General features: G+C 42.6%; 1 protein-coding gene across 1 annotated transcript in view; it reads right to left on the bottom strand.

Moving 5' to 3' along the window:
- Positions 1-12485: 12485 nt before the first annotated feature.
- LOC117443911 (gonadotropin-releasing hormone II receptor-like) overlaps positions 12486-24377 on the bottom strand; it is a 28342-nt gene continuing 16450 nt past the window's right edge. Inside the window, exons 2-3 of the mRNA XM_071202678.1 lie at positions 13033-13237; positions 12486-12931 (exon numbers count right to left, since the gene is read on the bottom strand). Of these exons, the coding sequence (XP_071058779.1) occupies positions 12486-12931; positions 13033-13237 (651 nt within the window). The remainder of the gene's footprint in view (positions 12932-13032; positions 13238-24377) is intronic.

Here is a 24377-nt window from a genome sequence, read left to right as displayed (position 1 = left end):
TTCTGACCCTTTCTTGGGGTCTGGTCTGGCATTTGGAGGTCCACGAAGCCTCCAAAAGACTCCTAAGAGACGCAAGGCCAGGGTTCCAGCCCCAGTTCCGGCTCCAGAACCGGCCTATACAAGGCCATGGATCCATGCACCAGTACCGGCCCACACAGCCATGCTTCCATTCTCCATTACCTGGCTTACACAGCCAGGGTCCAGGCTTCCGCTCCGCGCCCATGGCTGCATGGGCTGGTTCTGGAGCCGGAACCATGGCTGTGGGGACCGGTTCTGGAGCTCTCATTCACTTCAAATATGAAGTGTGTTATAAATGAAACCAGTGACGTGCACAGGTACGGGCTAATGTTGCCCGGGCAACAGCCCGTTTGCCATTTTTGTCCGACGCGAGAGTTCTTTTTTTTTTTGTGACAGAATCAACATGATAAGCCCACAATTAGTATTGTAGCGTCTCACTGCGATAAAAAACACAACTTGTCAGCGCCTCCAGTCACGTGACTTTGTTTACAATCTGACAGCTGGAAGCAAAGGCAAGCCCTCCGAGTCCGGCCTCATATGGCTATGGTGATCACACCAAATGGCGTTAGAGTATAGGGGACAAACCAGGGGACTTTACTTCCTCTTGACACTGTTGGTTATTTACAACAAAAAAAACTAAATATAGCCTATTTGTTGTTATTGTGCTTCGGTCTTTCTGTGTCTTTTACTCTGCTCCGTGAACTCCCTCAACGGGGCCGCTCACTCTCTTTTCTTGATTGCCCTCTCTCAGAGAACACTTCACTGTCCCGCTTCATTGTAGGATTTCTGCCATGTCTCTACTTTATTTTGACCATCTCTGTTATTAAGTTATGGAATTCTAAATAAATAAGTAATAAAATACCTTACCGTTACGCTCATAAAGAGTTATAAGAATAATGCGTATTGAACTGGTTTCATTAATTCGTGATTTTATTTATGGCTATTTTATCAGTAGCCATGTCTGCAGAGCAGTTACAATGGTCAAACTACATTAAAACAGAATTTTCCCCATCTTTCTTTAATAGTTACTAACATTAGATATTTTAATGAGATATGTGTCACGATCTGTCTTTATGGTGTTTTGTCTTGTCTATATCTGTTTTTGGTTTTCTGTCTGCGTTGTGTTTTGTCTTGTTTAGATCTGTCTGTGATTCCCTGTCGTTAGTTTCCCTGGTGTGTCTGATTACCCGATTGTGTTCACCTGTGGCCCCTGTGTTTTCTCCTCCCTCCTCACCTGTGTCTTGTTTGTGTGATTAGTCTTGTGTGTATTTAAGTTCTGGTTTTTCTGTCTGTCTTTGTCGGTTCGTCTTGTGTCATGACTAGTTCGTCGGTGAGTGTTCTGTGTTGTCTTTGTTTATCACCTAGCCTTGAAATAAAGGAATTTTCACTTTATTCTGCATTTGGGTCCTGCCTGCTTCACACACCGTAACATTACGAACCGACCATTATGGACCCAGCAGACTCAGCCCATTTGATGCTACAGGCGGAATGTCTTGGATACTCTCTGGAGTACATTTGTTATACGTGGAAAGGCGCCTCATCTAGACAGGGTAGAGAGGCTGCATTGAAGGAGGCACGTCAGGAGGTTGCTCGCAAGCCCTGGCTCTGGAGCTTGTTGCCCGAGTGGCTTAGGGTTTTCTCACGTAGCCCTGAGTGCCAGTCTTCATGTTCTGACCCTTTCTTGGGGTCTGGTCTGGCATTTGGAGGTCCACGAAGCCTCCAAAAGACTCCTAAGAGACGCAAGGCCAGGGTTCCAGCCCCAGTTCCGGCTCCAGAACCGGCCTATACAAGGCCATGGATCCATGCACCAGTACCGGCCCACACAGCCATGCTTCCATTCTCCATTACCTGGCTTACACAGCCAGGGTCCAGGCTTCCGCTCCGCGCCCAGCAGCAATGGTTCCGACTCCAGAACCGGTCCCCACAGCCATGGTTCCGGCTCCAGAACCAGCCCATGCAGCCATGGTCCCTGCTACAGAACCGGCCCACACAGCCATGGTCCCAGCCCCAGTCATGGCCCCAGCAGCCATGGCTCCGGCCCCAGCAGCCATGGTTCCGGCTTCAGTACCGGCCCCAGTAGCCATGGTCCCAACTCCAGTTTTGGCTCCAGGACTGGCTCTCCGGCCGACGCCAGCTCCCCGTGTCCTGTCGGCGTACCGGCCGACTCCAGCACCTCGTCTCCTGTCGGTGTACCGGCCGACTCCAGCACCTCGTCTCCTGTTGGCTCTCCAGCCGACACCAGCTCCCCGAGGCCTGTCGGCGTACCGGCCAACGCCAGCTCCCCGAGGCCTGTCGGCGTACCGGCCGACTCCAGATCCTCGTCTCCTGTTGGCTCTCCAGCCGACGCCAGCTCCCCGTGTCCTGTCGGTGTACCAACCGACCCAAGTCCCCTCTCGAGTTCCCTCTCGAGCTCCCTCTCGAGTCTCCTCTGGAGTTCCCTCTCGAGTCTCCTCTGGAGTTCCCTCTCGAGTCTCCTCTCGAGTCCCCTCTCGAGTCCCCTCTCGAGTCCCCTCTCGAGTCCCCTTTCAAGACACCCCTCCAGTTCCCTCTCGAGTTCCCTCTCGAGTCCACTCTCAAGTCTTCTCTCCAGTCCCCTCTCGAGTTCCCTTTCAATTCATCTCTCGAATCTCCTCTCGAGTTACCTCTCGAGTCCCCTCTCGAGTCCCTGTTCAAGACACTTCTCGAGTTCCCTCTCGAGTCTCTTCTCGAGTCCCTGTTCAAGACACTTCTCGAGTCCCCTCTCGAGTTCCCTCTCTAGTCTCTTCTCAAGTTCCTTCTCGAGTTCCCTCTCGAGTCACCTCTCGAGTTCTCTCTCTCGAGTCCCCTCTCAAATCACCTCTCGCGTTACCTCTCAAGTTTCCTCTCGAGTTCCCACTCAAGCCCTCTCTCGAGTTCCCACTCAAGCCCTCTCTCGAGTTCCCACTCAAGTCCCTACTCAAGTACCGTTGGATGTTCCGCTGGGGGTCCTGCCAACCCTTTGTCCTGTCCCGTTGGATGTCCCGCCGTCTACTCTTCTGCCGGGGGTCCTGCCAGCTCCTTGTCCTGTCTCGTTTGAGGCCCCGCCGACTACTCTCCTGCCGGGGGTCCTGCCAACCCTATGTCCTGTCCCGTTGGAGTTCCCACCGTCTACTCTCCTGCCGGGGGTCCTGCCAGTCCTGTTTCCTGTGCCGTTGGAGGCCCCGCCGACAACTCTCCTGCCGGGGGTCCTGCTAATCCTATGTCCTGTGCCGTTGGAGGCCCCGCCGACTACTCTCCTGCCGGGGGTCCTGCCAACCCTGTGTCCTGTCTCGTTGGAGGCCCCGCTGACTACTCTCCTGCCGGGGGTCCTGCCAACCCTTTGTCCTGTCTCGTTGGAGGTCCCGCCGTCAACTCTCCTGCCGGGGGTGCTGCCGGTCCTGTGCCGTTGGAGGCCCCGCCGACTGCTCTCCTGCCGGGGGTCCTGCCAACCCTGTGTCCTGTGCCGTTGGAGGCCTCGCCGACTACTCTTCTACCGGGGGTCCTGCCAACCCCGTGTCCTGTTTAGTTGGAGGCCTCAACATTACATGTCTCGCCGGGGGTCTTGCTCCTTGTTCTCTTCCGTGGGGAATCTTGCCGATACCTGTCCCACCGGCTCTGGTTACTGTCCGGTCAACTCCGGCTCCTGCCCGGTCCCCTGAGAGCTGTGGTCTTCGCCCCTCCTCGAACTCTGCCTTGCCCCCGGGCCGTCCGCCCGAGAACCCCTTTTTGAACTCTGCCTTGCCCCCGGGCCGTCCGCCCGAATTTCCCTTTTTGAACTCTGCTTTGCCCCCGGGCCGTCTGCCCGAGATCCCTTCCTGGTCCTCTGCTTTGCCCCCGGGCCGTCCGCCCGAGATCCCTTCCTGGTCCTCTGCTGTGCCCCTGGGTTGTCAGCCCAGACCCGTCCTCCGGACCCCCTCCACCCGCCCTGGTGGCCCTAGTTTTGTGTCCCTCCTCCGGACCCCCTCCACCCACCCTGCTTGAGGTTTTGGACTTTTGTGGGTTTGTTTTTTTTAGGACGTCTGGAATCCGTCCCTTGAGGGGGGGGTTCTGTCACGATCTGTCTTTATGGTGTTTTGTCTTGTCTATATCTGTTTTTGGTTTTCTGTCTGCGTTGTGTTTTGTCTTGTTTAGATCTGTCTGTGGTTCCCTGTCGTTAGTTTCCCTGGTGTGTCTGATTACCCGATTGTGTTCACCTGTGGCCCCTGTGTTTTCTCCTCCCTCCTCACCTGTGTCTTGTTTGTGTGATTAGTCTTGTGTGTATTTAAGTTCTGTTTTTTCTGTCTGTCTTTGTCGGTTCGTCTTGTGTCATGACTAGTTCGTCGGTGAGTGTTCTGTTTTGTCTTTGTTTATCACCTAGCCTTGAAATAAAGGAATTTTCACTTTATTCTGCATTTGGGTCCTGCCTGCTTCACACACCGTAACAATATGGACCGCAAAAAATGTGCCTGAATAACGAATTTAGCAGTTGGACATGAAAGTCAACTGAGTGTCACTTGCAATGACAGTGTTGTGCTTTTATTACATTACATGTCATTTGTTAGACACCTTTATCCAAAGTGACTTACATACATTCAGTACTGTGGACAATCCCCACAGGAGCAATTTGGGGTGAAGTGTCACCAGGGAAACAACGACATGCTGACTGCAGTGGGACTTTTGTATTGTATTGTAGCATTTATTTAACCAGGTGAAAATCCCATTGAGATCAACGATCTCTTTTTCAAGGGAGACCTGCAGCAGACTTGAACTTCCTTTCCCCAGATTCGAAGTCCAGCACACTACCCACTGAGCCACAGCCACCCCATTTTATATCATGAACCTTCTACATTAAAAACAAGGGGGGAGGCCCTTTTTCCAGTTTCGAGCAATAGCCCCTCCAAATGTCTGTGCACGTCCCTGAATGAAACCCATTATTATCATTGTTTGAATATCCATTTGATAAACTAAAGGACTGAATAAATGTCTCATGATTTTCATTTGGCTGACTCCATGTGCGGGGGCTCATAAAGAAATTCTGCTGTTGACATAAATTCACGGTATGAATGACCTCTGTCACACAGGAGCCTCCGTTCAACACCGGTCTTTTTTGCCTTTTGAATGAGCTCTGTGATTTCTAAAGGCTAATTGCATGTTTGAATGCTGCATGCTCCCTAACGGTGCTTCTTATCCATACTGTGCAGTGCAATTTTGTTATTTTCTTTATCATTTTTTGTTCTGGCCTGTTTTTTCTCCACATGGATAACAATTTATTTAAAAATAAATAATGTGTGTATAATCAATCTCACTTTCACTGCTAATGCTCCTGCTTCTGCCACAAACAATAAACTGGAACATTTTTGCATTGTACGTAGTGCACCCATTGCCAGACATGCATCCTTTGATTTGATCGGTAAATGTTTTTTTATAGCAAGACCAGACTAGCTCTAGTCAATGTCTCAAGCAGTATCTCCATGACAGGCGCAAGATCTCCTGCTAGGTTTCGGTTTAATAGTGTCACTGCAGCGCATTACGACTTCCTTGAGCTGGATCTGCTGAGATGAATGTCATCGCTACATGATGTAGCGTGGGCTATGTGCTCAAGGTCACTAACGAGTATTTCTCTGTGCATACCTGAGCATGTACCTGTCAGCGACATCCTGTCAGTTTTAACAGGTTCAGCCACAGTGCGCTGCTCTCTGTGGAGAATAGAAGCTGTACTAGACAGATACTTTCAATTCTTCTCAACAACACTGGAGGAGATTAATTATACTTTTATGTATTCTTGACAGCTCACATAACTGGCACTCATTGTATATGATATGGATCCAAGACAAGTTTAAGTTATATTTAAGACGGAGTCGCAGTCTTACACGCTTCTCTGCGCTCTCTCCTAGGCAGTCATCCATAGGAATCCCGAACCCAATAAAATACCCAATATTAACGGTGTGTGTGTCTGCCCAAGGACAATTTAAGGTAAAACCTAATAGAAGTGTCATACATAATAACCTAATAAAAGTAAATGTAACAACTACTGTACTACAGTGCAACAAAACAGGAAGATTAAATGTGGTCTCTTAAACATGAGATCTCTAGCATCTAAAGCAATATTGGTAAATGATTTAATATCAGATTATAATATTTATATATGCTGTCTCACTGAAACTTGGTTGAGACATGAAGAATATGTCAGCATAAATGAGGCCACTCCACCCAGCCATATCAATACTCATATTGCTCGAGACACAGGCCGAGGAAGTGGAGTTGCAGCAATCTTTGACTCAAGTTTACTTATCAATACTAAACCAAATTTAAATTATACCTCCTTTGAAAGCCTCGTTTTTAGTCTTACGCATCCGACCTGGAAAAATGTGCAGCCAATCTTATTTGTTACAGTGTACTGTGCACCAGGTCCTTATTCAGAATTCTTATCAGAATTCTCTGAGTTTTTATCAACTTTGGTACTTAAAACAGATAAAGTAATTATCGTAGGTGACTTTAATATTCATGTTGACGATGATAAAAAATAGCCTTACTGTTGCATTTAACTCTATATTAGATTCTGTTGGTTTCTGTCAGAGTGTAAATAAACCAACCCACTGCTATAATCACACTCTCGACCTTGTTCTGACTTATGGTTTTGAAATTGAGCAACTATTAGTCGAACCGCATAATCCTGCTTTATCCGACCATTTCTTAGTAACTTTTGAAGTACTGTTACTAGACTACAAAGCATTAGTCAAAAGCTCCTGCAGCAGAAACCTATCTGTTAGTGCTATAGCCAAATTTAAGGAAGAGATTCCAACAATACTTAACTCGATAGCATGTCTGCATTTAAGGGAGGAAACGTATACAAAATGTACACCACCCCAAATTGATCATGTTGTTGATAGTGCTACAGATGTGCTGCGAATAAAATTAGACTCTGTTGCTCCTTTGAAAAAAAAGAAAATAAAACAACATAGATTAGCTCCATGGCATAATGCCGAAACTCGCAAAATAAAACAAAAGTCGAGGCAACTTGAAAGGATATGGCGTTCCACTAAACTTGAAGAATCTCGTTTAATGTGGCATATTACTCTCACTGAATATAAGAAAGCACTGCGTAAAGCGAGAGCAGCCTACTACTCTTCATTAATAGATGAGAATAAGAATAATGCAAGATTTATTTTCAGCACTGTGGCCAGGCTGACAGAGAGCCACAGCTCCATTGAGCCTTCTATTCCCATAGGACTCAGTAATAATGATTTTATGTGCTTTTTTAACGATAAAATTGTTACTCTTAGAAACAAAATTAATTACCTCTTGCCTTTGACCAGTATAGTGTTATCAACAGCTCCCGGAAACGTAAGTTCTAATATTACACTAGATAGTAAACTAGAATGCTTTTCAGCCATAAACCTTGAACAATTAAATTCAATGATTCTCTCTTCTAAACCATCAACGTGTATCTTAGACCCAATTCCAACTAAGCTGTTGAATGAAGTTTTCCATTAATTAGCATTATGAATATGTCTTTATTATCAGGCTATGTTCCACAATCATTCAAATAGCAGTGATAAAACCGCTTCTTAAAAAGCACAACCTCGATCCAGAGGTTTTAGCCAACTATAGACCTATTTCTAATCTTCCGTTCCTCTCAAAGATTCTTGAGAAAGCAGTCGCAAAACAGCTGTTTGATTACTTAAAAAACAATGATTTATTTGAAGATTTTCAGTCTGGCTTTAGAACACATCATAGCACAGAGACAGCTCTGGTTAAAGTCACAAATGACATTCTAATAGCCTCAGACAAAGGACTTGTCTCTATTCTTGTCTTGCTCGATCTCAGTGCTGCATTTGATACTATCGACCATGATATCGTATTGCAAAGACTAGAGCACTTAGTTGGCATACAGGGAACTTCTGGTTTAGGTCCTATCTATCTGAACGCTCTCAGTTTGTACGTGTCAACGATGAATCTTCCACGCAAACCAAAGTTAGCCATGGAGTGCCACAGGGCTCAGTGCTCGGACCTATTTTGTTCACATTATATATGCTTCCGTTAGGCAATATTATAAGGAATCATTCAGTACATTTTCATTGTTATGCGGATGATACTCAACTATATTTATCAATCAAGCCTGATGAAATTAATCATCTAAATAAAATTCAAGACTGCCTCAAGGACTTAAAAACGTGGATGAGCTTAAACTTTTTGATGTTAAACACGACCAAAACTTATTGTACTTGGTCCGAAGTTATCTAAAGATATACTAACTATGGATGGCATTAATTTGGCCTCCAGTGAGACTGTAAGGAATCTTGGCGTTATATTTGATCAGGATTTATCCTTTAACGCCCACATAAAATCAATTTCAAGGACCGCCTACTTTATTGTAACTCTTTATTATCAGGGTGTACCAAGAAGTCAGTTAAGTTGCTTCAGCTGATTCAAAATGCTGCAGCTCGTGTACTAACCAGAGTTAGGAAAAGGGACCACATTACTCCTGTTCTGGCTGCCTTACACTGGCTCCCTATAAAACACAGGATAGAATTTAAAATTCTTCTTCTCGCCTACAAAGCCCTTAATGGGAAGGCGCCATCTTACGTTAAATAACTTATTATACCCTACTGTCCTACTAGGGCATTGCGTTCCAAGAATGCAGGGTTGTTGGTTGTTCCTAGAGTCTCTAAAAGTACAATGGGAGCCAGAGCCTTTTCTTATCAAGCTCCACATTTGTGGAATCAGCTTCCAGTTTGTGTTCGGGCGGCAGACACCCTATCCATTTTTAAGAGTGCGCTTAAGACCTTCCTTTTTGATAAAGCTTATAGTTAGGTCTGATTAGATTCAGCCCTTAGTTTGTCGGGGGACATCGTACTTCTTCCTTCTCTCTGTCTATACCTGTGTACTCTCATGTTCCGATTAACCCAGCTTCCCCAAATGTCTTTCTTTTTAGTGTCTATATATACTGTACGCCGGGATCCGGAATCATGGATGATCCTGTTGCTGCGGTCCTGTGTCCTGGATCGCGAGCCCTGGATCTTGAGTCGTGGCTGTGCCTATTGCTGTGGTCCTGGATCATAAGTCCTGGATGGATATCCTCGTGGATTCATCTTCCCATTATACACACATGCATTTCCAAACATTTGGAGTACCTATGTTGCAAATGTATTATCTTTTCAATTTACACACTTTTCAATTCTATTGCACGTCTGTCCGTCCTGGGAGAGGGATCCCTCCTCTGTTGCTCTCCCTGAGGTTTCTCCCATTTTTCCATTTAAACTGTGGGTTTTCTCCGGAAGTTTTTCCTTGTACGATGTGAGGGTCTAAGGACAGAGGGTGTCGTATTGTCATACTGATATTCTGTACAAACTGTGAAGTCCACTGAGACAAATGTAACATTTGTGATATTGGGCTATATAAATAAACATTGATTGATTGATTGATTGATTGATTGATTGATTGATTGATTGATTGATTGATTGATTGATTGATTGATTATATTTCATACATTTCAGCAAGTCACATGAGTCATCATCCTCTTAGCTTTGTAGTGATTACAAGCAAAGAGTGTTCAACAAGTGTGGGTAGTGTAAAATGTGGATCATGCTAAAACACAAGTGGTTCACATCTGGTGAATGGAAATGCTCATTATAACACCAAATAACACTTCATTATCCAGATAGCAGCTCTCGTAATCTGTAGAAAATGACAACATTTGTAGTTTAAGCAGCTTTGCATGAATATCTCTCACAATGAAATTGCACTTCAGATTAACTGATGAAAGATAACAATATTTAATATCTCGATATAATCCTCGGTAGCACTTTCATTTTACACATTCCTAATAATTACTTTTGGAAGAATCACTTTTTTGGCAGTGAACACAGAAGAAGAGATAATCCTAATGGTTACAAAGGAATTCTGTATCCAACTAAATCCCCAATTAAACAAAGTGAAAGAGTGGTTTGATATGGTATCCTGTCACTGTAGGACATTTCATTTCAATTTAATAGCTTTTCAAAAATTCTTAGATAGTCAGAGAACAAAATTGTCTTATTATAAATGAGTGTTATTCCTCTCTAGGCTTGCAGAGGGTGGCCTGATCTCAATGTTGAATGCTGAATAAAGAATACATGTTAGCAGTGTTAGAGACAAGATAACTGTGTTCATTCGTAACCTTGGAAACAGCATTTGAAAAGTCACCGGCAGGTTCATTTATAAAAGCTGCTCTGGAGTTTTCCATCATATTGCATGATCTCTATCAGCAGCTGCCAAAATTGCTCACATCGAGGAGAAGTCCTGGAAATTTGAACATCTACTATTCCATGACAATGACGTGGCGAACTCCATCAGCGATATAATTGAAGGTTCCACAATGGCAACTTAATGGACCACACTTCAGAAAATAATAATTAGTGAACTACCTTTTTTGTTTTGGGGGACGGTATCTGTTTGAATATTTGTTAAGGCTGTACAAGGGCGTGGAATCAAATGCACGATGCAGAGACAAACAAAGTATCAAAATAAAGTGTTTTAATGTAGACAGGTCATAACACACTGAATACATAAAGCAACAAAACAAACACTCAATAAACTGTGTAATCTATACTATAAAAAAACTAAAAAAACGACTTACTTAATCTAACTCTATGGACGATAATAACTCTATGGACAATGACAAAATGATCTTACGCTGGAAGGCTTGGAACTCACAAGACAATCTGGCAACGAGACAGGGGAAGACGAGAACTATATATACTAGACAGACAACACCAGGTGAAGACAATTAGACAATCACAACAGCGGGAAAACAGACAAGGCAGGAAACGTACTTTAGACACATGAGGGTAGACAAGACTATCAAAATAAAACAGGAACACATAACATGAAACCTAAACTAGGGAACAATCTTAGCAGAGCCGTCTACACACAACAATATTAAAAAAATAAAGAAAAACAAATGTGACAGATCATGTTCATTTGTCTACTCGAGCCACTCAACAATCGTGTTGGTATGTGGCCATAATGCCTAAATGGCAAAGGGTAAGTAACATAATATTATTGTATAGGAAAAAGAAAGTTATTCAGTGGATCTATATCAGTAATGTCTGTGCTCTTGACTTTAGGTTTGTGTATTGAGATACCAATAAATGCCAATTGCTTCTAGCCCTTGCAAATAGTCTCCTCTGATATAGATATTCCAGGTAATGATAAATGCAGCCGTTCTCAGTAAAAGGCAGCTCATTGTTTGTGCTTCACCCAATGCATGGAATAGAGGCAGTTTTTTTGTATTCCACAAATTGCAAGTATACATCACAACATCTTCCATACATTGCAAGAAATAAACGATATCATGCAAACAAACAAATGCTAGCCTATTGATCTCTCTTTTTTGCACCTATTAGAAAAACTATTGTTTACTGCTAACCTTACAATACCAATGTTTTCAATTAAGCAGTTTTTTTGGTCTCACAAAGCAATACAATCCACAACATAATACACTACCAACACAAATATAAATATAAAGTATAACAAATGGCATTATGGGTAATTTCTGCGTATTTCATAACGTTTTGACTCCAGTGTGATTTGTGCAACACAGCAAATACAGAATTGATCTTAGACAATTTCACAGTCAATAGCACTTCAATAACATGCAGCACAGGTACATTCAATACATGGAATTGTATGCCTAAACATTTATTTAAAAGGCCTTTGTGGTCGATAATGTTCATGTCATAACGTTTGTAATGAAAGAAAATCACAGTCTTTTATATCGCAAACACAACATTACAAATTACATTCTAGAGCAGTTTCCAATAAGCAATGAACAGCAGCAAAAACTCCCAATAAAACAACAATGTACACATTTACACATAACATGTAAACATAAAAGAGAAGCCACACAACAGACAGCATATTATATTTTTGATCATCTTAAATCAAATGCACACATATTTGTTTCTGCTGTTTCTTACAGGATATTTTGAGATCCACTTAGTAAAGCCCAAATGTGTGTGTGTCCACGAGTGTGACTGCCTTTCAAACTGTGTATCAAAGTCCTTTTAAGGACTTTTATCCGAAAGATGCTAGAAAATATCTGTGAAAGACATTTTAAATCCATTTATAGGAAATTCAAGCAGATTTGTCATCATTTGGGCCTGATTCTTTTCCCACCAGCACTTAAGCTTCATAGGAATATCGGATCAGCAGTGTGTGAGATATTCTGTGTGATGTACAGGGTGACCCTCAGCCAATCACAGGGGGGAAAATACATCATGCACCACTCTGCAGCTTTTTGTCAAATCTGATCAGTGATGCAGGAGAAAACCAAGGCAAAGCAATAATACTCAATCGATTACATCATTGCAACTGAAACAAACTGATTTCTCTGTGAAAGGAGCTTCATATTTTCTAAGCAACATCATACAACTGGCTGTATCTGGAGAAAGACTAAACTCAGTGCTGGAATATTCCTTTCATTCCTTTCATTGCAATTCGTCAAGCCATTAGATCTTGCTTACTGGGATGATTGGCCTTTTCATGCTGTGGTTTCCTTCAGTGTCTGTATTGTGACTACTAGACACCATCTGCCTGTGAGACGACAGGCGATTCATTTGTACAAGGCAAGTGTTGTTTTCCAATTCAGTCCGTTTGGTGAAAGTTGGACAACATCTTTTAAGACCCTTGTGAAGATGAATGGTGAAGAGACCATACGTGATTGGGTCCAGACAGGCGTTGAAGAGACCAAAGATAAACAGCATATGAGTCATTGAATGAGAAACCATTTCCTCCATTTTATCAGGAAATAACCAATACCACAGGCCTAACATGTAGTACGGGGTCCAGCAGACGATGAATGAAGTCACGATGACAATGCTCATCTTAAGAGTCCTCATCCGAGCCTTGGGGATGTTGTTGTGGGAGCGGCGGAGATGAATATCTCTAGACAGCACTGGAAGAGGAGAAAACACCATATTTGTCATGCACGGCTCCATGGGTATCAGAAAACATATTTTATCTTTTTAAAGATTTTAAAGAAAACGGGTCACTTACAGTTATTTTGGGCCATGCGGCTGGATATCTCGATGAGGATTCGTGTGTAACAGAAGATCATGATGACCAGAGGCAGGAGGAAGAGGCACACAAAGTTGAAAATGTTGTAGAGGGTCTCCTGCCAGTGGTGGACAAAGCTGCCGTGGGTGGTGCACTGGGTGAAATTCTCCGGGACTGTGATGGTCACTTGGTGAAAAATAAACATCTGGGTGAAATCACAAAAAGAGTTTTATTTAGTGATACATCTTAATCAGATAGACAAGACAGAATTATTGATATGAGGAGAGAGAAGGCTATGGCAATGACCACAATTAATAAAATGTCATAATTGTAAGGTTGGCAAACTACCCTTGAAAAAAGTATATATTGCGCAATCAGTAAATTAATCAATCAATTCATAAAATACATATCAACTGCTTCCGAGTCCTAATAAATCACCAACCACAAAACGGTTTTTTTTTTCTTCTCGTAATTTTTTCTTTGGAAAGTACATTCAGTAAATGTGAAGTGACCTAATATGTTTAAAAAAGAGCTGCACAATCATCGTAATTTGGCCCATAACAACACTTACTTACTTTTTCCGATAATTTAGAGATTCTTTTTAAATAATGTATAGCTAATTGTGATTGCTGCCTCACTCCAGTCCTGTCTGGGACGAACGCATTGAGTTGTTTCTTTGTCACATTCAACAATAGATCTGTAATCAGTACAATTACGGGTGTTACTTAATATTCTTGCCAGATTTTAGCACGTTACGGACTCAGACAGTGCGATAAAGCTAACTGCAGAGTGGTGAGTTCAAAAGTGTCTTGTTACTATGGTACTAGCCGGTCCACATTAAAGGTAACCTAAAGTGAGACATTTCAGGACTACCCCTTTTACTAAAATCTGCAGGTGGGAATCAAAACCGAATGGTAGCATTTGTTAACCGACCAATAAACTGTACACAGCTGTAATATTACTGTTAAATGCATACTTGCAATCACACTCACACACACACACACACACACACACACACACACACACACACACACACACACACACGCACACACACACACACACCGATCAAAACCTACACAAATCCCTTTAAAAAGTGAGAATCTTGAGTAACACTCTTTATTTTAAAAGACATCATAAATGTGCATTTTATTTTTTTTCAATCTTGTATGCTGACAGGAAGTACATTTAGCTCTGGGCTTGCAATACACTGGCAGAATCCCTGGAATGTGAGAGCAACTAAGATGTCTGAAACAAACATCTGGTGATAGACCCCACTCATCAGGTATCTCAGACATTAACTTCCCAAGGCAACAGTCGTCCGCTCTCAACTGATTCAGGACCAGACATGGGGTAACGATCTGAGCTTATTTTGTACTTTTGGAGAGAAGAAAACATAAAAAACATATTTTTCCCTCCCTCAGACTTAAATAAAGTAATTCTTCATAAAGCGGACCAGGAGGCGACAGCTTGACACATTGACATTGACCAAACAGGCAGGTAAAGCAGGTCATCTAATTACAGGGTGTGTTAAGACCTTGACAAAACAGCAAAAAGATAACGTGTTTTAAGTATACTGTTTAAAGGCAGAGTACACACATTAGATTTTTTGAGTTTTGTAGTGTTTTCTTCTTTCCTAAAGAGACATGATACGATTTAAACTGAGAGCAGTCTTCACTGTGATGGAAATCTTAAGGCAGAGTTAAACCTAAAGGCTAAAAGATGAGTTGAATTTTAAGAATACCTTGCAGGCTCTGAGCTAATACATAAATAAAAAGAGCAGCAGTATAGCTCCTGGCCATTAAAGTGAACAAGATAAATGCATTGACAGAGGCTCAGATGCACAACAGCTGAGCCTCTGTCAGTCAGAAGAAAAATATGTGCCAAGCATGAAAACACTATAAAAATCCCAATAAACTCTGTGTCAATATAGACGATATGCATCTTTGATGAACGCAATAAAACATTTTGTAAAGGATAAAGCCTTGTTTGTGTGGAAACTATAAGGCTGAAGTCAGTTAGTAAGCTTCCTGGACCAAAGGAAAATGTCAAGATAAAATGAAATACATTAATCTTTTTTTCCACGTTGTGACAGAAACGTCTCTGTCGAAGGATAGGTCTTTAAAAGCTGTGAACAACCTGTTGAGTGGGGATCTATTTGTACCTCTCCGGCTCACCTGTCACTCACTGTCAATCAAAAATGATGTTGTTCTTCCAAGTTACGGTCCAACTCACAGAACTCTATTTTCCACTCCAATGAAAAAGACAAATAACAAATATGTCGTGCTGAATCTGAAGAAACGTGCATGTCCAACGAATACTCAAAACGCCTGGGAGATTTGCATTTAATGAAGGAATATGGCCAAATGATCATGCCACAGAGTCTAAAGTTTAAATATTTTATTCAGGGCAATTATCATGGACTGTAGCTTCGAAATGTTGGAAGAAACTGATACAGAACATTATATTATATCATACAGGCAGGCAGGACTGTGAAATAAGATGATAACCTTAAAATAAGGATGGATGTTATTTTAAAAGGTCAAATCATTTATTTCTTTGTGTTGTTGTTTCTTTGTAAGTATGTTCACTTTAAATACCTTGTTGTGCTTTGTGTCATACATGTGTGACACATGCAAGAGCTAGGGTTGAGCACTATCATAAATAATGTTTGCGTTTATGCAGTTCCAGTGCTTGAGAGGTAAAGTAGATCTCCTAAGCTACAGCAGGGTTGGATGTGAATAACATTCGAATTATATCTCTGCTTACAGCCTAGATATATTATAGGAGAGCTTTAGTGCACATTAATTTATCCATAGACAGTCATAAATGATAGGCATATACACATCAGGGTTTCCGTTAGCCGGTAATTACCGGTTTTTAGCTGGTAAAATGTATAAAAAACCGGTAAATTCAAAACCTGACGGTCAAAATGTCTGGTAATAATTAGGGAGGCTCCGATCGATCGGCCGCCGGTCATTATCGGCCGATATTCACTCTTAATAGTTTGATCGGTGCTCTCTATAAAGGCCGATCAGGAGAGCTGGATCTGATCGATATGGACATAAACGCGAGTGAAGTATAACCGGACGCGAGAGAGAGATCAGATCAGCTGCTAAGTCTGACCGAGACACGCAGCTCTGCAGAATCACCTGAAGCCCCGCCCTCTGTTTAGCGCGCTGCAGGAGCTGCTTAAGAAACTGACTGCTGTCAGGAGAGAGAGGGAGGGAGAGGGGAAAAGAGAGGATCCGTTTCTCCCGTGTTATTATTCAAAGTTGATGTAAACTTCTGAATAATGTACGTTATCTACTACAAGTAGTTTGTTTGAATGTAATAATTATGTTGTTTGTTGTTTGTGGAATCATTTATTGAAAAATTAATCTGATTTTTTTTCGATCTGTTACGATTATAAACTGAAGCAATATCAAAATGAGCCCCGTGAACTGAGTTTTAAACATCAGCATATCTGCTCATAGTCCGGTAATTACCTGTTAACGGAAACTCTGCTACACAACTATTATTATTATTATTGAAATATGACCGGTAAGTTTCAAATTTGTCCGGTAAAATAAAATCTGCCCGGACATTTGACCGTCGAGAAAAAATCCTAGTGGAAACCCTGATACACATGTGTGAATACTAAAATAATGCATCGGTAGAAACCAGCTGGCTCAACATGGTTCAAGACCTAAAATATGAAGGAGTCAAAAGAAGTGATCATTTGGCAGAATGTTGCATAATATTTACTATCAATGTAATATGAATAATTTAAAGTCCACAATGACTGACTGCATTAAGGATCCTAAGTCAAAGCTGCCCACAAACATCACTGATGCATTTATCACACAGCTTACATGTTCAGATCACGTCAGCAGCTGTCATTCAGGAATCCTGAAAAACAGGCATCATGTTCAAACATACGAATATATCTATGTTTGAACATGGATAACAACCTGTCCTTCACTGCAAACATCGCTGCTACAACCCGCTGCTGCAGATACACGCTTTTCAACATCAGGAAGATACGCCCCCAGCTGACCCAGAAATCGACGCAGGTTCTGGTCCAGGCTCTCGTCACCTCACGCCTAGACTACTGCAACTCCCTCCTGGCTGGTCTACCTGCATGTGCCATCCGACCTCTGCAGCTCATTCAGAATGCAGCGGCTCGTCTGGTCTTCAACCTTCCTAAATGTTCCCACACCACTCCGCTCCTCCGCTTCCTTCACTGGCTTCCGGTAACTGCTAGAATTCACTTCAAGACACTGGTACTTGCGTACCATGCTGCGAATGGATCTGGCCCTTCCTACATCCAGGACATGGTTAAACCGTACACCCCAGCGCGTGCACTTCGCTCTGCATCAGCCAAACGACTCGCTGCACCCTCGCTGCGAGGGGGACCCAAGTTCCCATCAGCAAAAACACGTGGGTTTGCTATCCTGGCTCCAAAATCGTGGAATGAGCTCCCCATTGACATCAGGACGGCAGAAAGCCTGCACATCTTCCGGCGCAGACTGAAAACTCATCTCTTTCGACTCCACTTCGAGCGATAGAATGACTAATAAAGAACTGCTAACAGGGCACTTAGATACTAATAAAGGACTGGCTTATCTAAAGCCAGTTGAGTGGCACTTGAAATGTTTGGCTCTATGAAACCTGATGTTCTTGATGATTCTGTTTTCTTCAAGGTTGTGTCTTCCTGGTCGAATGTACTTATTGTAAGTCGCTTTGGATAAAAGCGTCAGCTAAATGCAATGTAATGTAATGTAATGTAATATCTCAGTTACATATCTTAATGTTGTAAAATACAACCTGTATAGGGTACATACTGATATTATCATAATTGGTGAATCATTGAGTAGCCTCCAGTTATAAATTCATGTAAAGCAAATGCACACATTGAGAACAAATTCATAATATGGGTCAATGATTTGTCATTTCTTTGGAAAAAACCTAGGAAAGCTCTCTATATTGGGTCCACATCATACAATAAGGTCCATGAGATGACCATTGAGAAGACACATTGATGCGCTCGGCTTGTAAGAATGAAGCCACAGGCTGAGTGCTGTAGATCGGGAGACAAGAGCCACTATGAGAGCACTTCAAGGTTTCAGGGATAATTTATTAATTTATTGTCATTCTACAACGTAGCGTTAAAACCATGTATTCTACATAATGAAAACATATCCAAACAGAACAAAACCAGGAATACAATACTCTGCTGAATTTTTCCAATTCGCACTACAGTGCAGATAATGGCCGGAAATCATGTAACACGCATCACCGCTAAGCACCAAGCATCATCATATTATAATGAGGTCGGGATCCACTTCACACTCTGCATGTCTTGCTGTTGTCACCTGGGAATCTAGTGCTGCATGTGAAATGCACAACCATTAGGTCAACATGACCTAATGTTCAATGCTTGAGAGCCTCCATGTGTCTGCACCACAGACTAGTCACAGTGGGGTTTACTAATGCAACACTGAATCATCATCCCCCGTAACGCATGTGATACAGGTGCAAAGTTTGGAGTGGACTAGGCTTAGAAACCTACTGTTAATTATATTACTTGGATACCTGGATAACAAACCATGCTTTCGAATCTAACACAAAACATAATGTGTATGTTTTTCACTAGTTTTAGGATTGAATCATTGTCAAAATGGTAAATGGTGATTCGATCCGATGAGCTTCCACGTTTTGAGAAATCCAGTAATCCAATAATCAGTCCAGCTCCAGCAACCTATCTGTTACACCTGATGATAATAAAGATGATTAAATGTCAGCTATTTTACATCTCTTCTCCTCCCTCCTTGTTCATCATCAAAGCCCTGAAATAATTGATAATTGTAAGGGGTGGTGTTGCTGAGGACTGTTGCTGGTGGTTACCAGTGAGAAGATGAGATAATAAGGTGTAGTTTTTAACACACTGCACATGGCTTATACCTATAGTATCTGGCTAGATGTTATAACACTTGTGTCAGCATCAATGTTCTATTATCACACCTTTACCCCCTGATCCCACCGGAAGCGTCTGCGCTGCGCTGACTCCTCCTGTGTCATAAGACAATAAGTCAGGCCGGGAATTATACACCCAGCCAGGCCACTACCAGTTTTTTGTGCCATTTTGCTGGATTTATTTGTCAACTTTTACAGCGTTGCTGCCCATAGTGATAGCCCTCTAAATCTACTACCCAAAAATAAACATATGGACATGGGTTACTATTTTAAAAAATGCGCAAATCTATTTAGGAACCCATGTGAACATATTTTAAGTGGGGGTGGACCTCAAATCCTATAGGGGGGTCCGGGGGCATGCTCCCCCGGAAAGATTTTTTTTTTAAATGTTGGACTTAAATGCATCAATCTGGTGCATTTTGACAGGGAAATAAAGAGACTACACCCATATGAAACATAACTGTATACATTTAAAAAATCATAAACACATGGCCATAACCAATACCATATCCAATATGAAAAAACATTGAAACTTGTTTATTTGTTTTTGGTTAATTTATAGTTGTGAGTGTGTCTGTGCTCCTGAACCAGCCTCACCTGTCTCCCCCCTCTCCCTCCTGCTCCTATTTGAGGCAGCTCTTTAGCTCTCAACAAGTTTTAATAGTTTATCTTACCTTTTTTCACCTAGTTAACGTTTTTTTTGTATTATGCATGCATATTTTACTAATCACTCCCCCCTCAAATGGAAATATGTGTTTACATGAATGGTGACCAAACCGTTTGAGACCCACTGAGATAACTTAACTATTTAAACACTCAGAGTCCTTTACATCACCTGAGCTGTAGTTATCAGTCTCTCATTATGAATGAATCCGTTAGCGCCGCTAGCTAGCACCAGATGCTAACAACAACAATACACGTAACCGGTGCGCGCGCTTTATCTCACCCGCGCCACACATACACACACTCCCGAGTTTGAATGACACACAGAGACCAATCGAGGGCATTAGTATGATCTGTATGAAAGTGGCCATGTCGGCAGGCCACATCATGTAGGCAGCCAGTCACCCTCTGTGAGGCAGAGTCAGACCCACATTTGCGCAGCGTTCCGTTACAATACATTACAATACATACATAAAAAAAAAATCCTCAGGCCAGCAGGCCACTTAACAGGCCAGGCCATCGGGAAACCTCCCGGTCCTCCCGATGGCCAGTCCGGGCCTGCACCAGGCGCATTTCAAAACGTGGCGGAAGCGGAGCGTCGTGTGTGCAGCCTCGCAGTTGTTGGATGAACGTTCCACTTCCTGCCTGCGCCGTGTCAAAAATAGGATTCATCCTATATTTTAGAAATTCCTTGCAGCGAGGAGCTTCTGGGACGCTTCGAGCCGCGGCGCGGCGCGGCGGGTCTGGTGGAATAGTCGCGCAATATTCTCATCTGAGTCCGGCGCACTTCCTGGGGGCTTGGTGCAGCCCAAGCCCCCAGGAAGTGCGCCGGACTCAGATGGAAATATTCGTGCTGGCCAAACGGCGGTACTGCACATCCGTTTGGTTGCCAGGCCCGGAAACACTTTTTCCCATTGACTTACATGGGGAAAGAGTGGTCTGTAACTCGTTGGATAATTTTTTTTAAACTAAATAAACAACCCAGTATGAACACTTGTATAGCCCTTATTAAAAACATTCATTCCTCAAGTTGTACAAATGTGCTAATAACGTTATTCTGAGAGTTATTTCCCTCGGCATTATGAACGCGCATCTAACCCACGGGACCGCGCCGCCCGGCACGTTCATGTTACGTGTTCAGCACTACATGAGTTTCTCTTTACCCATGGATGCACAATAACAACGGACCCATATCGCCTTACTGCCAGCCCACGGATCTGTAATAATGGATATATTGCACATGTTTGCTGTAATTCATAATTTGTAAAATATTATACTACATGTGCTGTATGTAAATCTTGTACCGTAAATGTTGTATTAAATAAAGTTAATATTACCGATGTAGATTAACGTTCCTGTAGCTTCTTATTGCACTAACAAGTTTATTGCACTGTGTATATATATATATATATACAGTGCACTAATTCTTTCATGCTAAATGAAGCTCTGTTGGATATCACTAGATCCTGTTACAGCATAATAGAAGTACATAACGATTGATGTGTACATTAGCATAATTACTAGCTAGCCGCTAGCTGCTAACTGCATAATAACAAACCATTACCATGCTGTCATGAACGCACGGTGCTGTTACGTGTACGCAAATTGACGTGCTTGATGTGAACGAGCATGTTGGTTAAAGTTGAGCATGCGCTATGAGCGCACATACGGGTACTTCTCAGGCATGCCGGTTAATCTGTGACGTTTCACTCTTTCAAAAGTTGGGCCATTTTATCATCATGCGCTAATGACCTGGGCTGCAGTCGAATAGTCCAAAGATCAGCTCCTAAGTTCTAACCCTATCGTCTATTGACCTCTGAGTGAAACGTCACAGGGTTAAGGGATAGTGGACAGGAGAATTCAAAAGGATTTAGGAGAAGAGACTGCAGTACTTTAGAGAATCCGAATGCACTTTCACTATCCGACGTGTTTATGATGCGCCAGCGGACGTCATCAATGTGTCTGCTGCTGTGGGGGAACTATGGAAACTACAGTTTTCTATACAGCGGACTACAACATGGATGTTTAATAAGAACGAGGGACTACTGTAAACTCATCTAGAGACTCTGCACCGTGCTCTGATGCTGTTGCTTTGCTTTATGAACGTGGACAACAGAGAAACATATTCTTCATGACCAAAGTTGGAATTGAAATAAAAAAGGAAAGTGAAACTTATGCTCGTCACCCTCTCCCTCCGGTCCACATTAATACCAATGATCCCAATACGTATGATTGTATGATCTAAAGATCTTAAAATCAATACAAATGTATTTATTATAAACGTTAGTCCTTAACATCTATCACTGTGTATATCACCATTCAAACATCTTTTAAAAGTTAAACAAACTCCACACAGCTCAGTAAAGACTGTGAAATGTTGACTTTATTTGATAATTTCAGTAAAAACTAACGTTCATATTTCTCTTTTTGATTATAATACTGATGAACGTTCAAAACAAAGCACTTTGGCAGCTTACCACCTATGTTTTAAAATGCTTAATAAGCACCGTAACTTTCATGATATCATTTCTCGGTCATAATCGGTTGTTTCCGTGAACGGCCGACTGTTGAGTGACGGCAAATGCTGCGGCTGCAAGGCATTGTGGGGCAGCATTTTCGCTTCTCCTGTCGGTTAGGGAGGTCCAGTGGTTCCTAAGCTAAAGGAGGTTATAAAGGAAGTTTGAAACCTCCTTTCCTATCATTCTCATCATTCTAGAGAATTCGAACGGCACTTATCATGGCTGCCACTGAGGGACTTCCGGGTCATTTCACTCCTTTAGGAAGGTTTCTAAGCTAAATGGACTATTCGACTTCAGCCCAACTCTCATAAGAATGAATGAGGCCCCGCCTCCCACGCTGTATCCAGTTCTTATTATACATCCATGGTGCAGCCTCGCAGTTCTTCTTCTTCTTCTTCTTCTTCTTCTTCTTCTTCTTCTTCTTCTTCTTCTTCTTCTTCTTCTCTTTAATGGCGAATCGCTTCCACTTGGAGCATATATCGCCACCTACTGTTGAGTTATGAAATGTTCATATGAAATCCTTGTCCTCAAACCAGTGCTTTTGAGGAATTTGAATATCAGCTTGTTTTGCGTTGAGTTGTTCCAGTGCAGTTTTCAGAATGAGTCTTTGCCTTGTATATTCCGGGCAGCTAAAAAATACATGATGTATTGTCTCTGGTTATTGGCAACCATCACAATTGCCATTTGGATGTTTTCCAATCAGATGCAGTGATGAGTTTAATCCAGAGTGTCCCAATTGTATCCTGCTGTGCATCCTTGTATGCTCTGTTCTCTTCTACCACTCCCCCAAGTGCTTCCTGTTCCTACTTCCCTTTGTATCTGGTATAAATGTCTTCCTATGATGTTAGCCTCGCAGTTGTTGTTGATTTTGGAATATTTCCTGGACATTTGTACTTCTACAAGTAAGTAGGCTACGTAGTTAAATGGTTTATGTTTGTGTCTGTTTAAATCGTGTTTATTGTTGTTATTTCCTATTTTGTTGTGTTGTAGACTACAGACACAGTTAATAATAATTGTAATATTCCAGTTATAAACGACATGAATCAAAGATGTGTTGCTGTATTTTAGTGGTAAGAAAATATGCATTCATCATCATAATTATTCTATATATATATAATTTACAGTGCCTGTAAACCGGAGGAGAACGCTGGCATGTATTCTCCTACTTGAAAGACTATGGGGGGATGGGGGGAGGAGAAGGAGCCGGTTTTGGGTGCACCGCCTCAACCAGCAAAGGAGACAACAAGGTGATTTTCATCACCTCGTGGCTGAGCTGAGGCTGGACAGCCAACGACATCACCAATATTTTCGGATGAGTGCAGAGCAGATGGATGAACTGCTGTCCCTCCTGGGCCCTGAACGGACCAGACAATCCACAAATTACAGAGCTGCCATTGAACCCAAGCAGAGACTGGCTGTTGCACTGAGGTAAAATGCACATTTCACAGACAATAAATCACTGACCACAAATTTAATAAACGTTTTATTTTTAACAATTTCACCCCAAACAACATTTTAAACAGAAACATTAAATATAAACAATCAACACAAAAAAAGTAACTATTTACAGTAAAAAAACAATGAACTCAATTGCTCAACTACAATTGTTCGTAAAAAGACTCCTGCCATGCTGAGCTACTGCTGGAGGACAGCATGTCTGATGGCCTTGTAGGTGTTGATTGGGCGCGTGGGGGTTGGGGTACACTTGGCCGAAAGGCTACTGGCCTGGAGGTGTGAATGGAATGTTGAGTGGCGGGGGGATGGTCAATGGGCTGCCAATGTTGCTGGTGTTGGGTGTTTCTTTCCAAGTTGTGGAAGGTGTTTAAAATACAGATTTTTGCCTGATGTTTTCTGTCTTTGTCCAGTCTTTGCAACATGGGCACAAGACTGAGAGCAAAGTAGTATGACTCCTCTAATTCTGAGTCTGGCATGTGTGGTGCAGTTGGAGGTTCCTGCAGTAGAGATATCAGCTGCTCTCCAAGGTATGTGCTCTGTGGCCTCCTCCTTGTGTCCCGTGTGGAACACTGGGCCGCTGCTGGTGTGGAAATGGGATCCCTGGGGCTACGGGACCTAGAGGGCCTTTGCCTCTCGGCAGAGGTTGTGGGTACCAGAGGTGGTGGGGCTGGAGATCCACATGCTGTCCTGGCATGTTCCTCTGTTTCCAATGACAGGGGTGTAGATGCTTCTTTTTGAATTATATGAAAAGAA

This window comes from Pseudochaenichthys georgianus, unplaced genomic scaffold (genome assembly GCF_902827115.2).
Source record: "Pseudochaenichthys georgianus unplaced genomic scaffold, fPseGeo1.2 scaffold_705_arrow_ctg1, whole genome shotgun sequence".
In the NCBI taxonomy this organism is placed as follows: domain Eukaryota; kingdom Metazoa; phylum Chordata; class Actinopteri; order Perciformes; family Channichthyidae; genus Pseudochaenichthys; species Pseudochaenichthys georgianus.
Note: the sequence above shows the minus strand (reverse complement) of the source record. Positions and strands in the feature narration are given on the sequence as shown.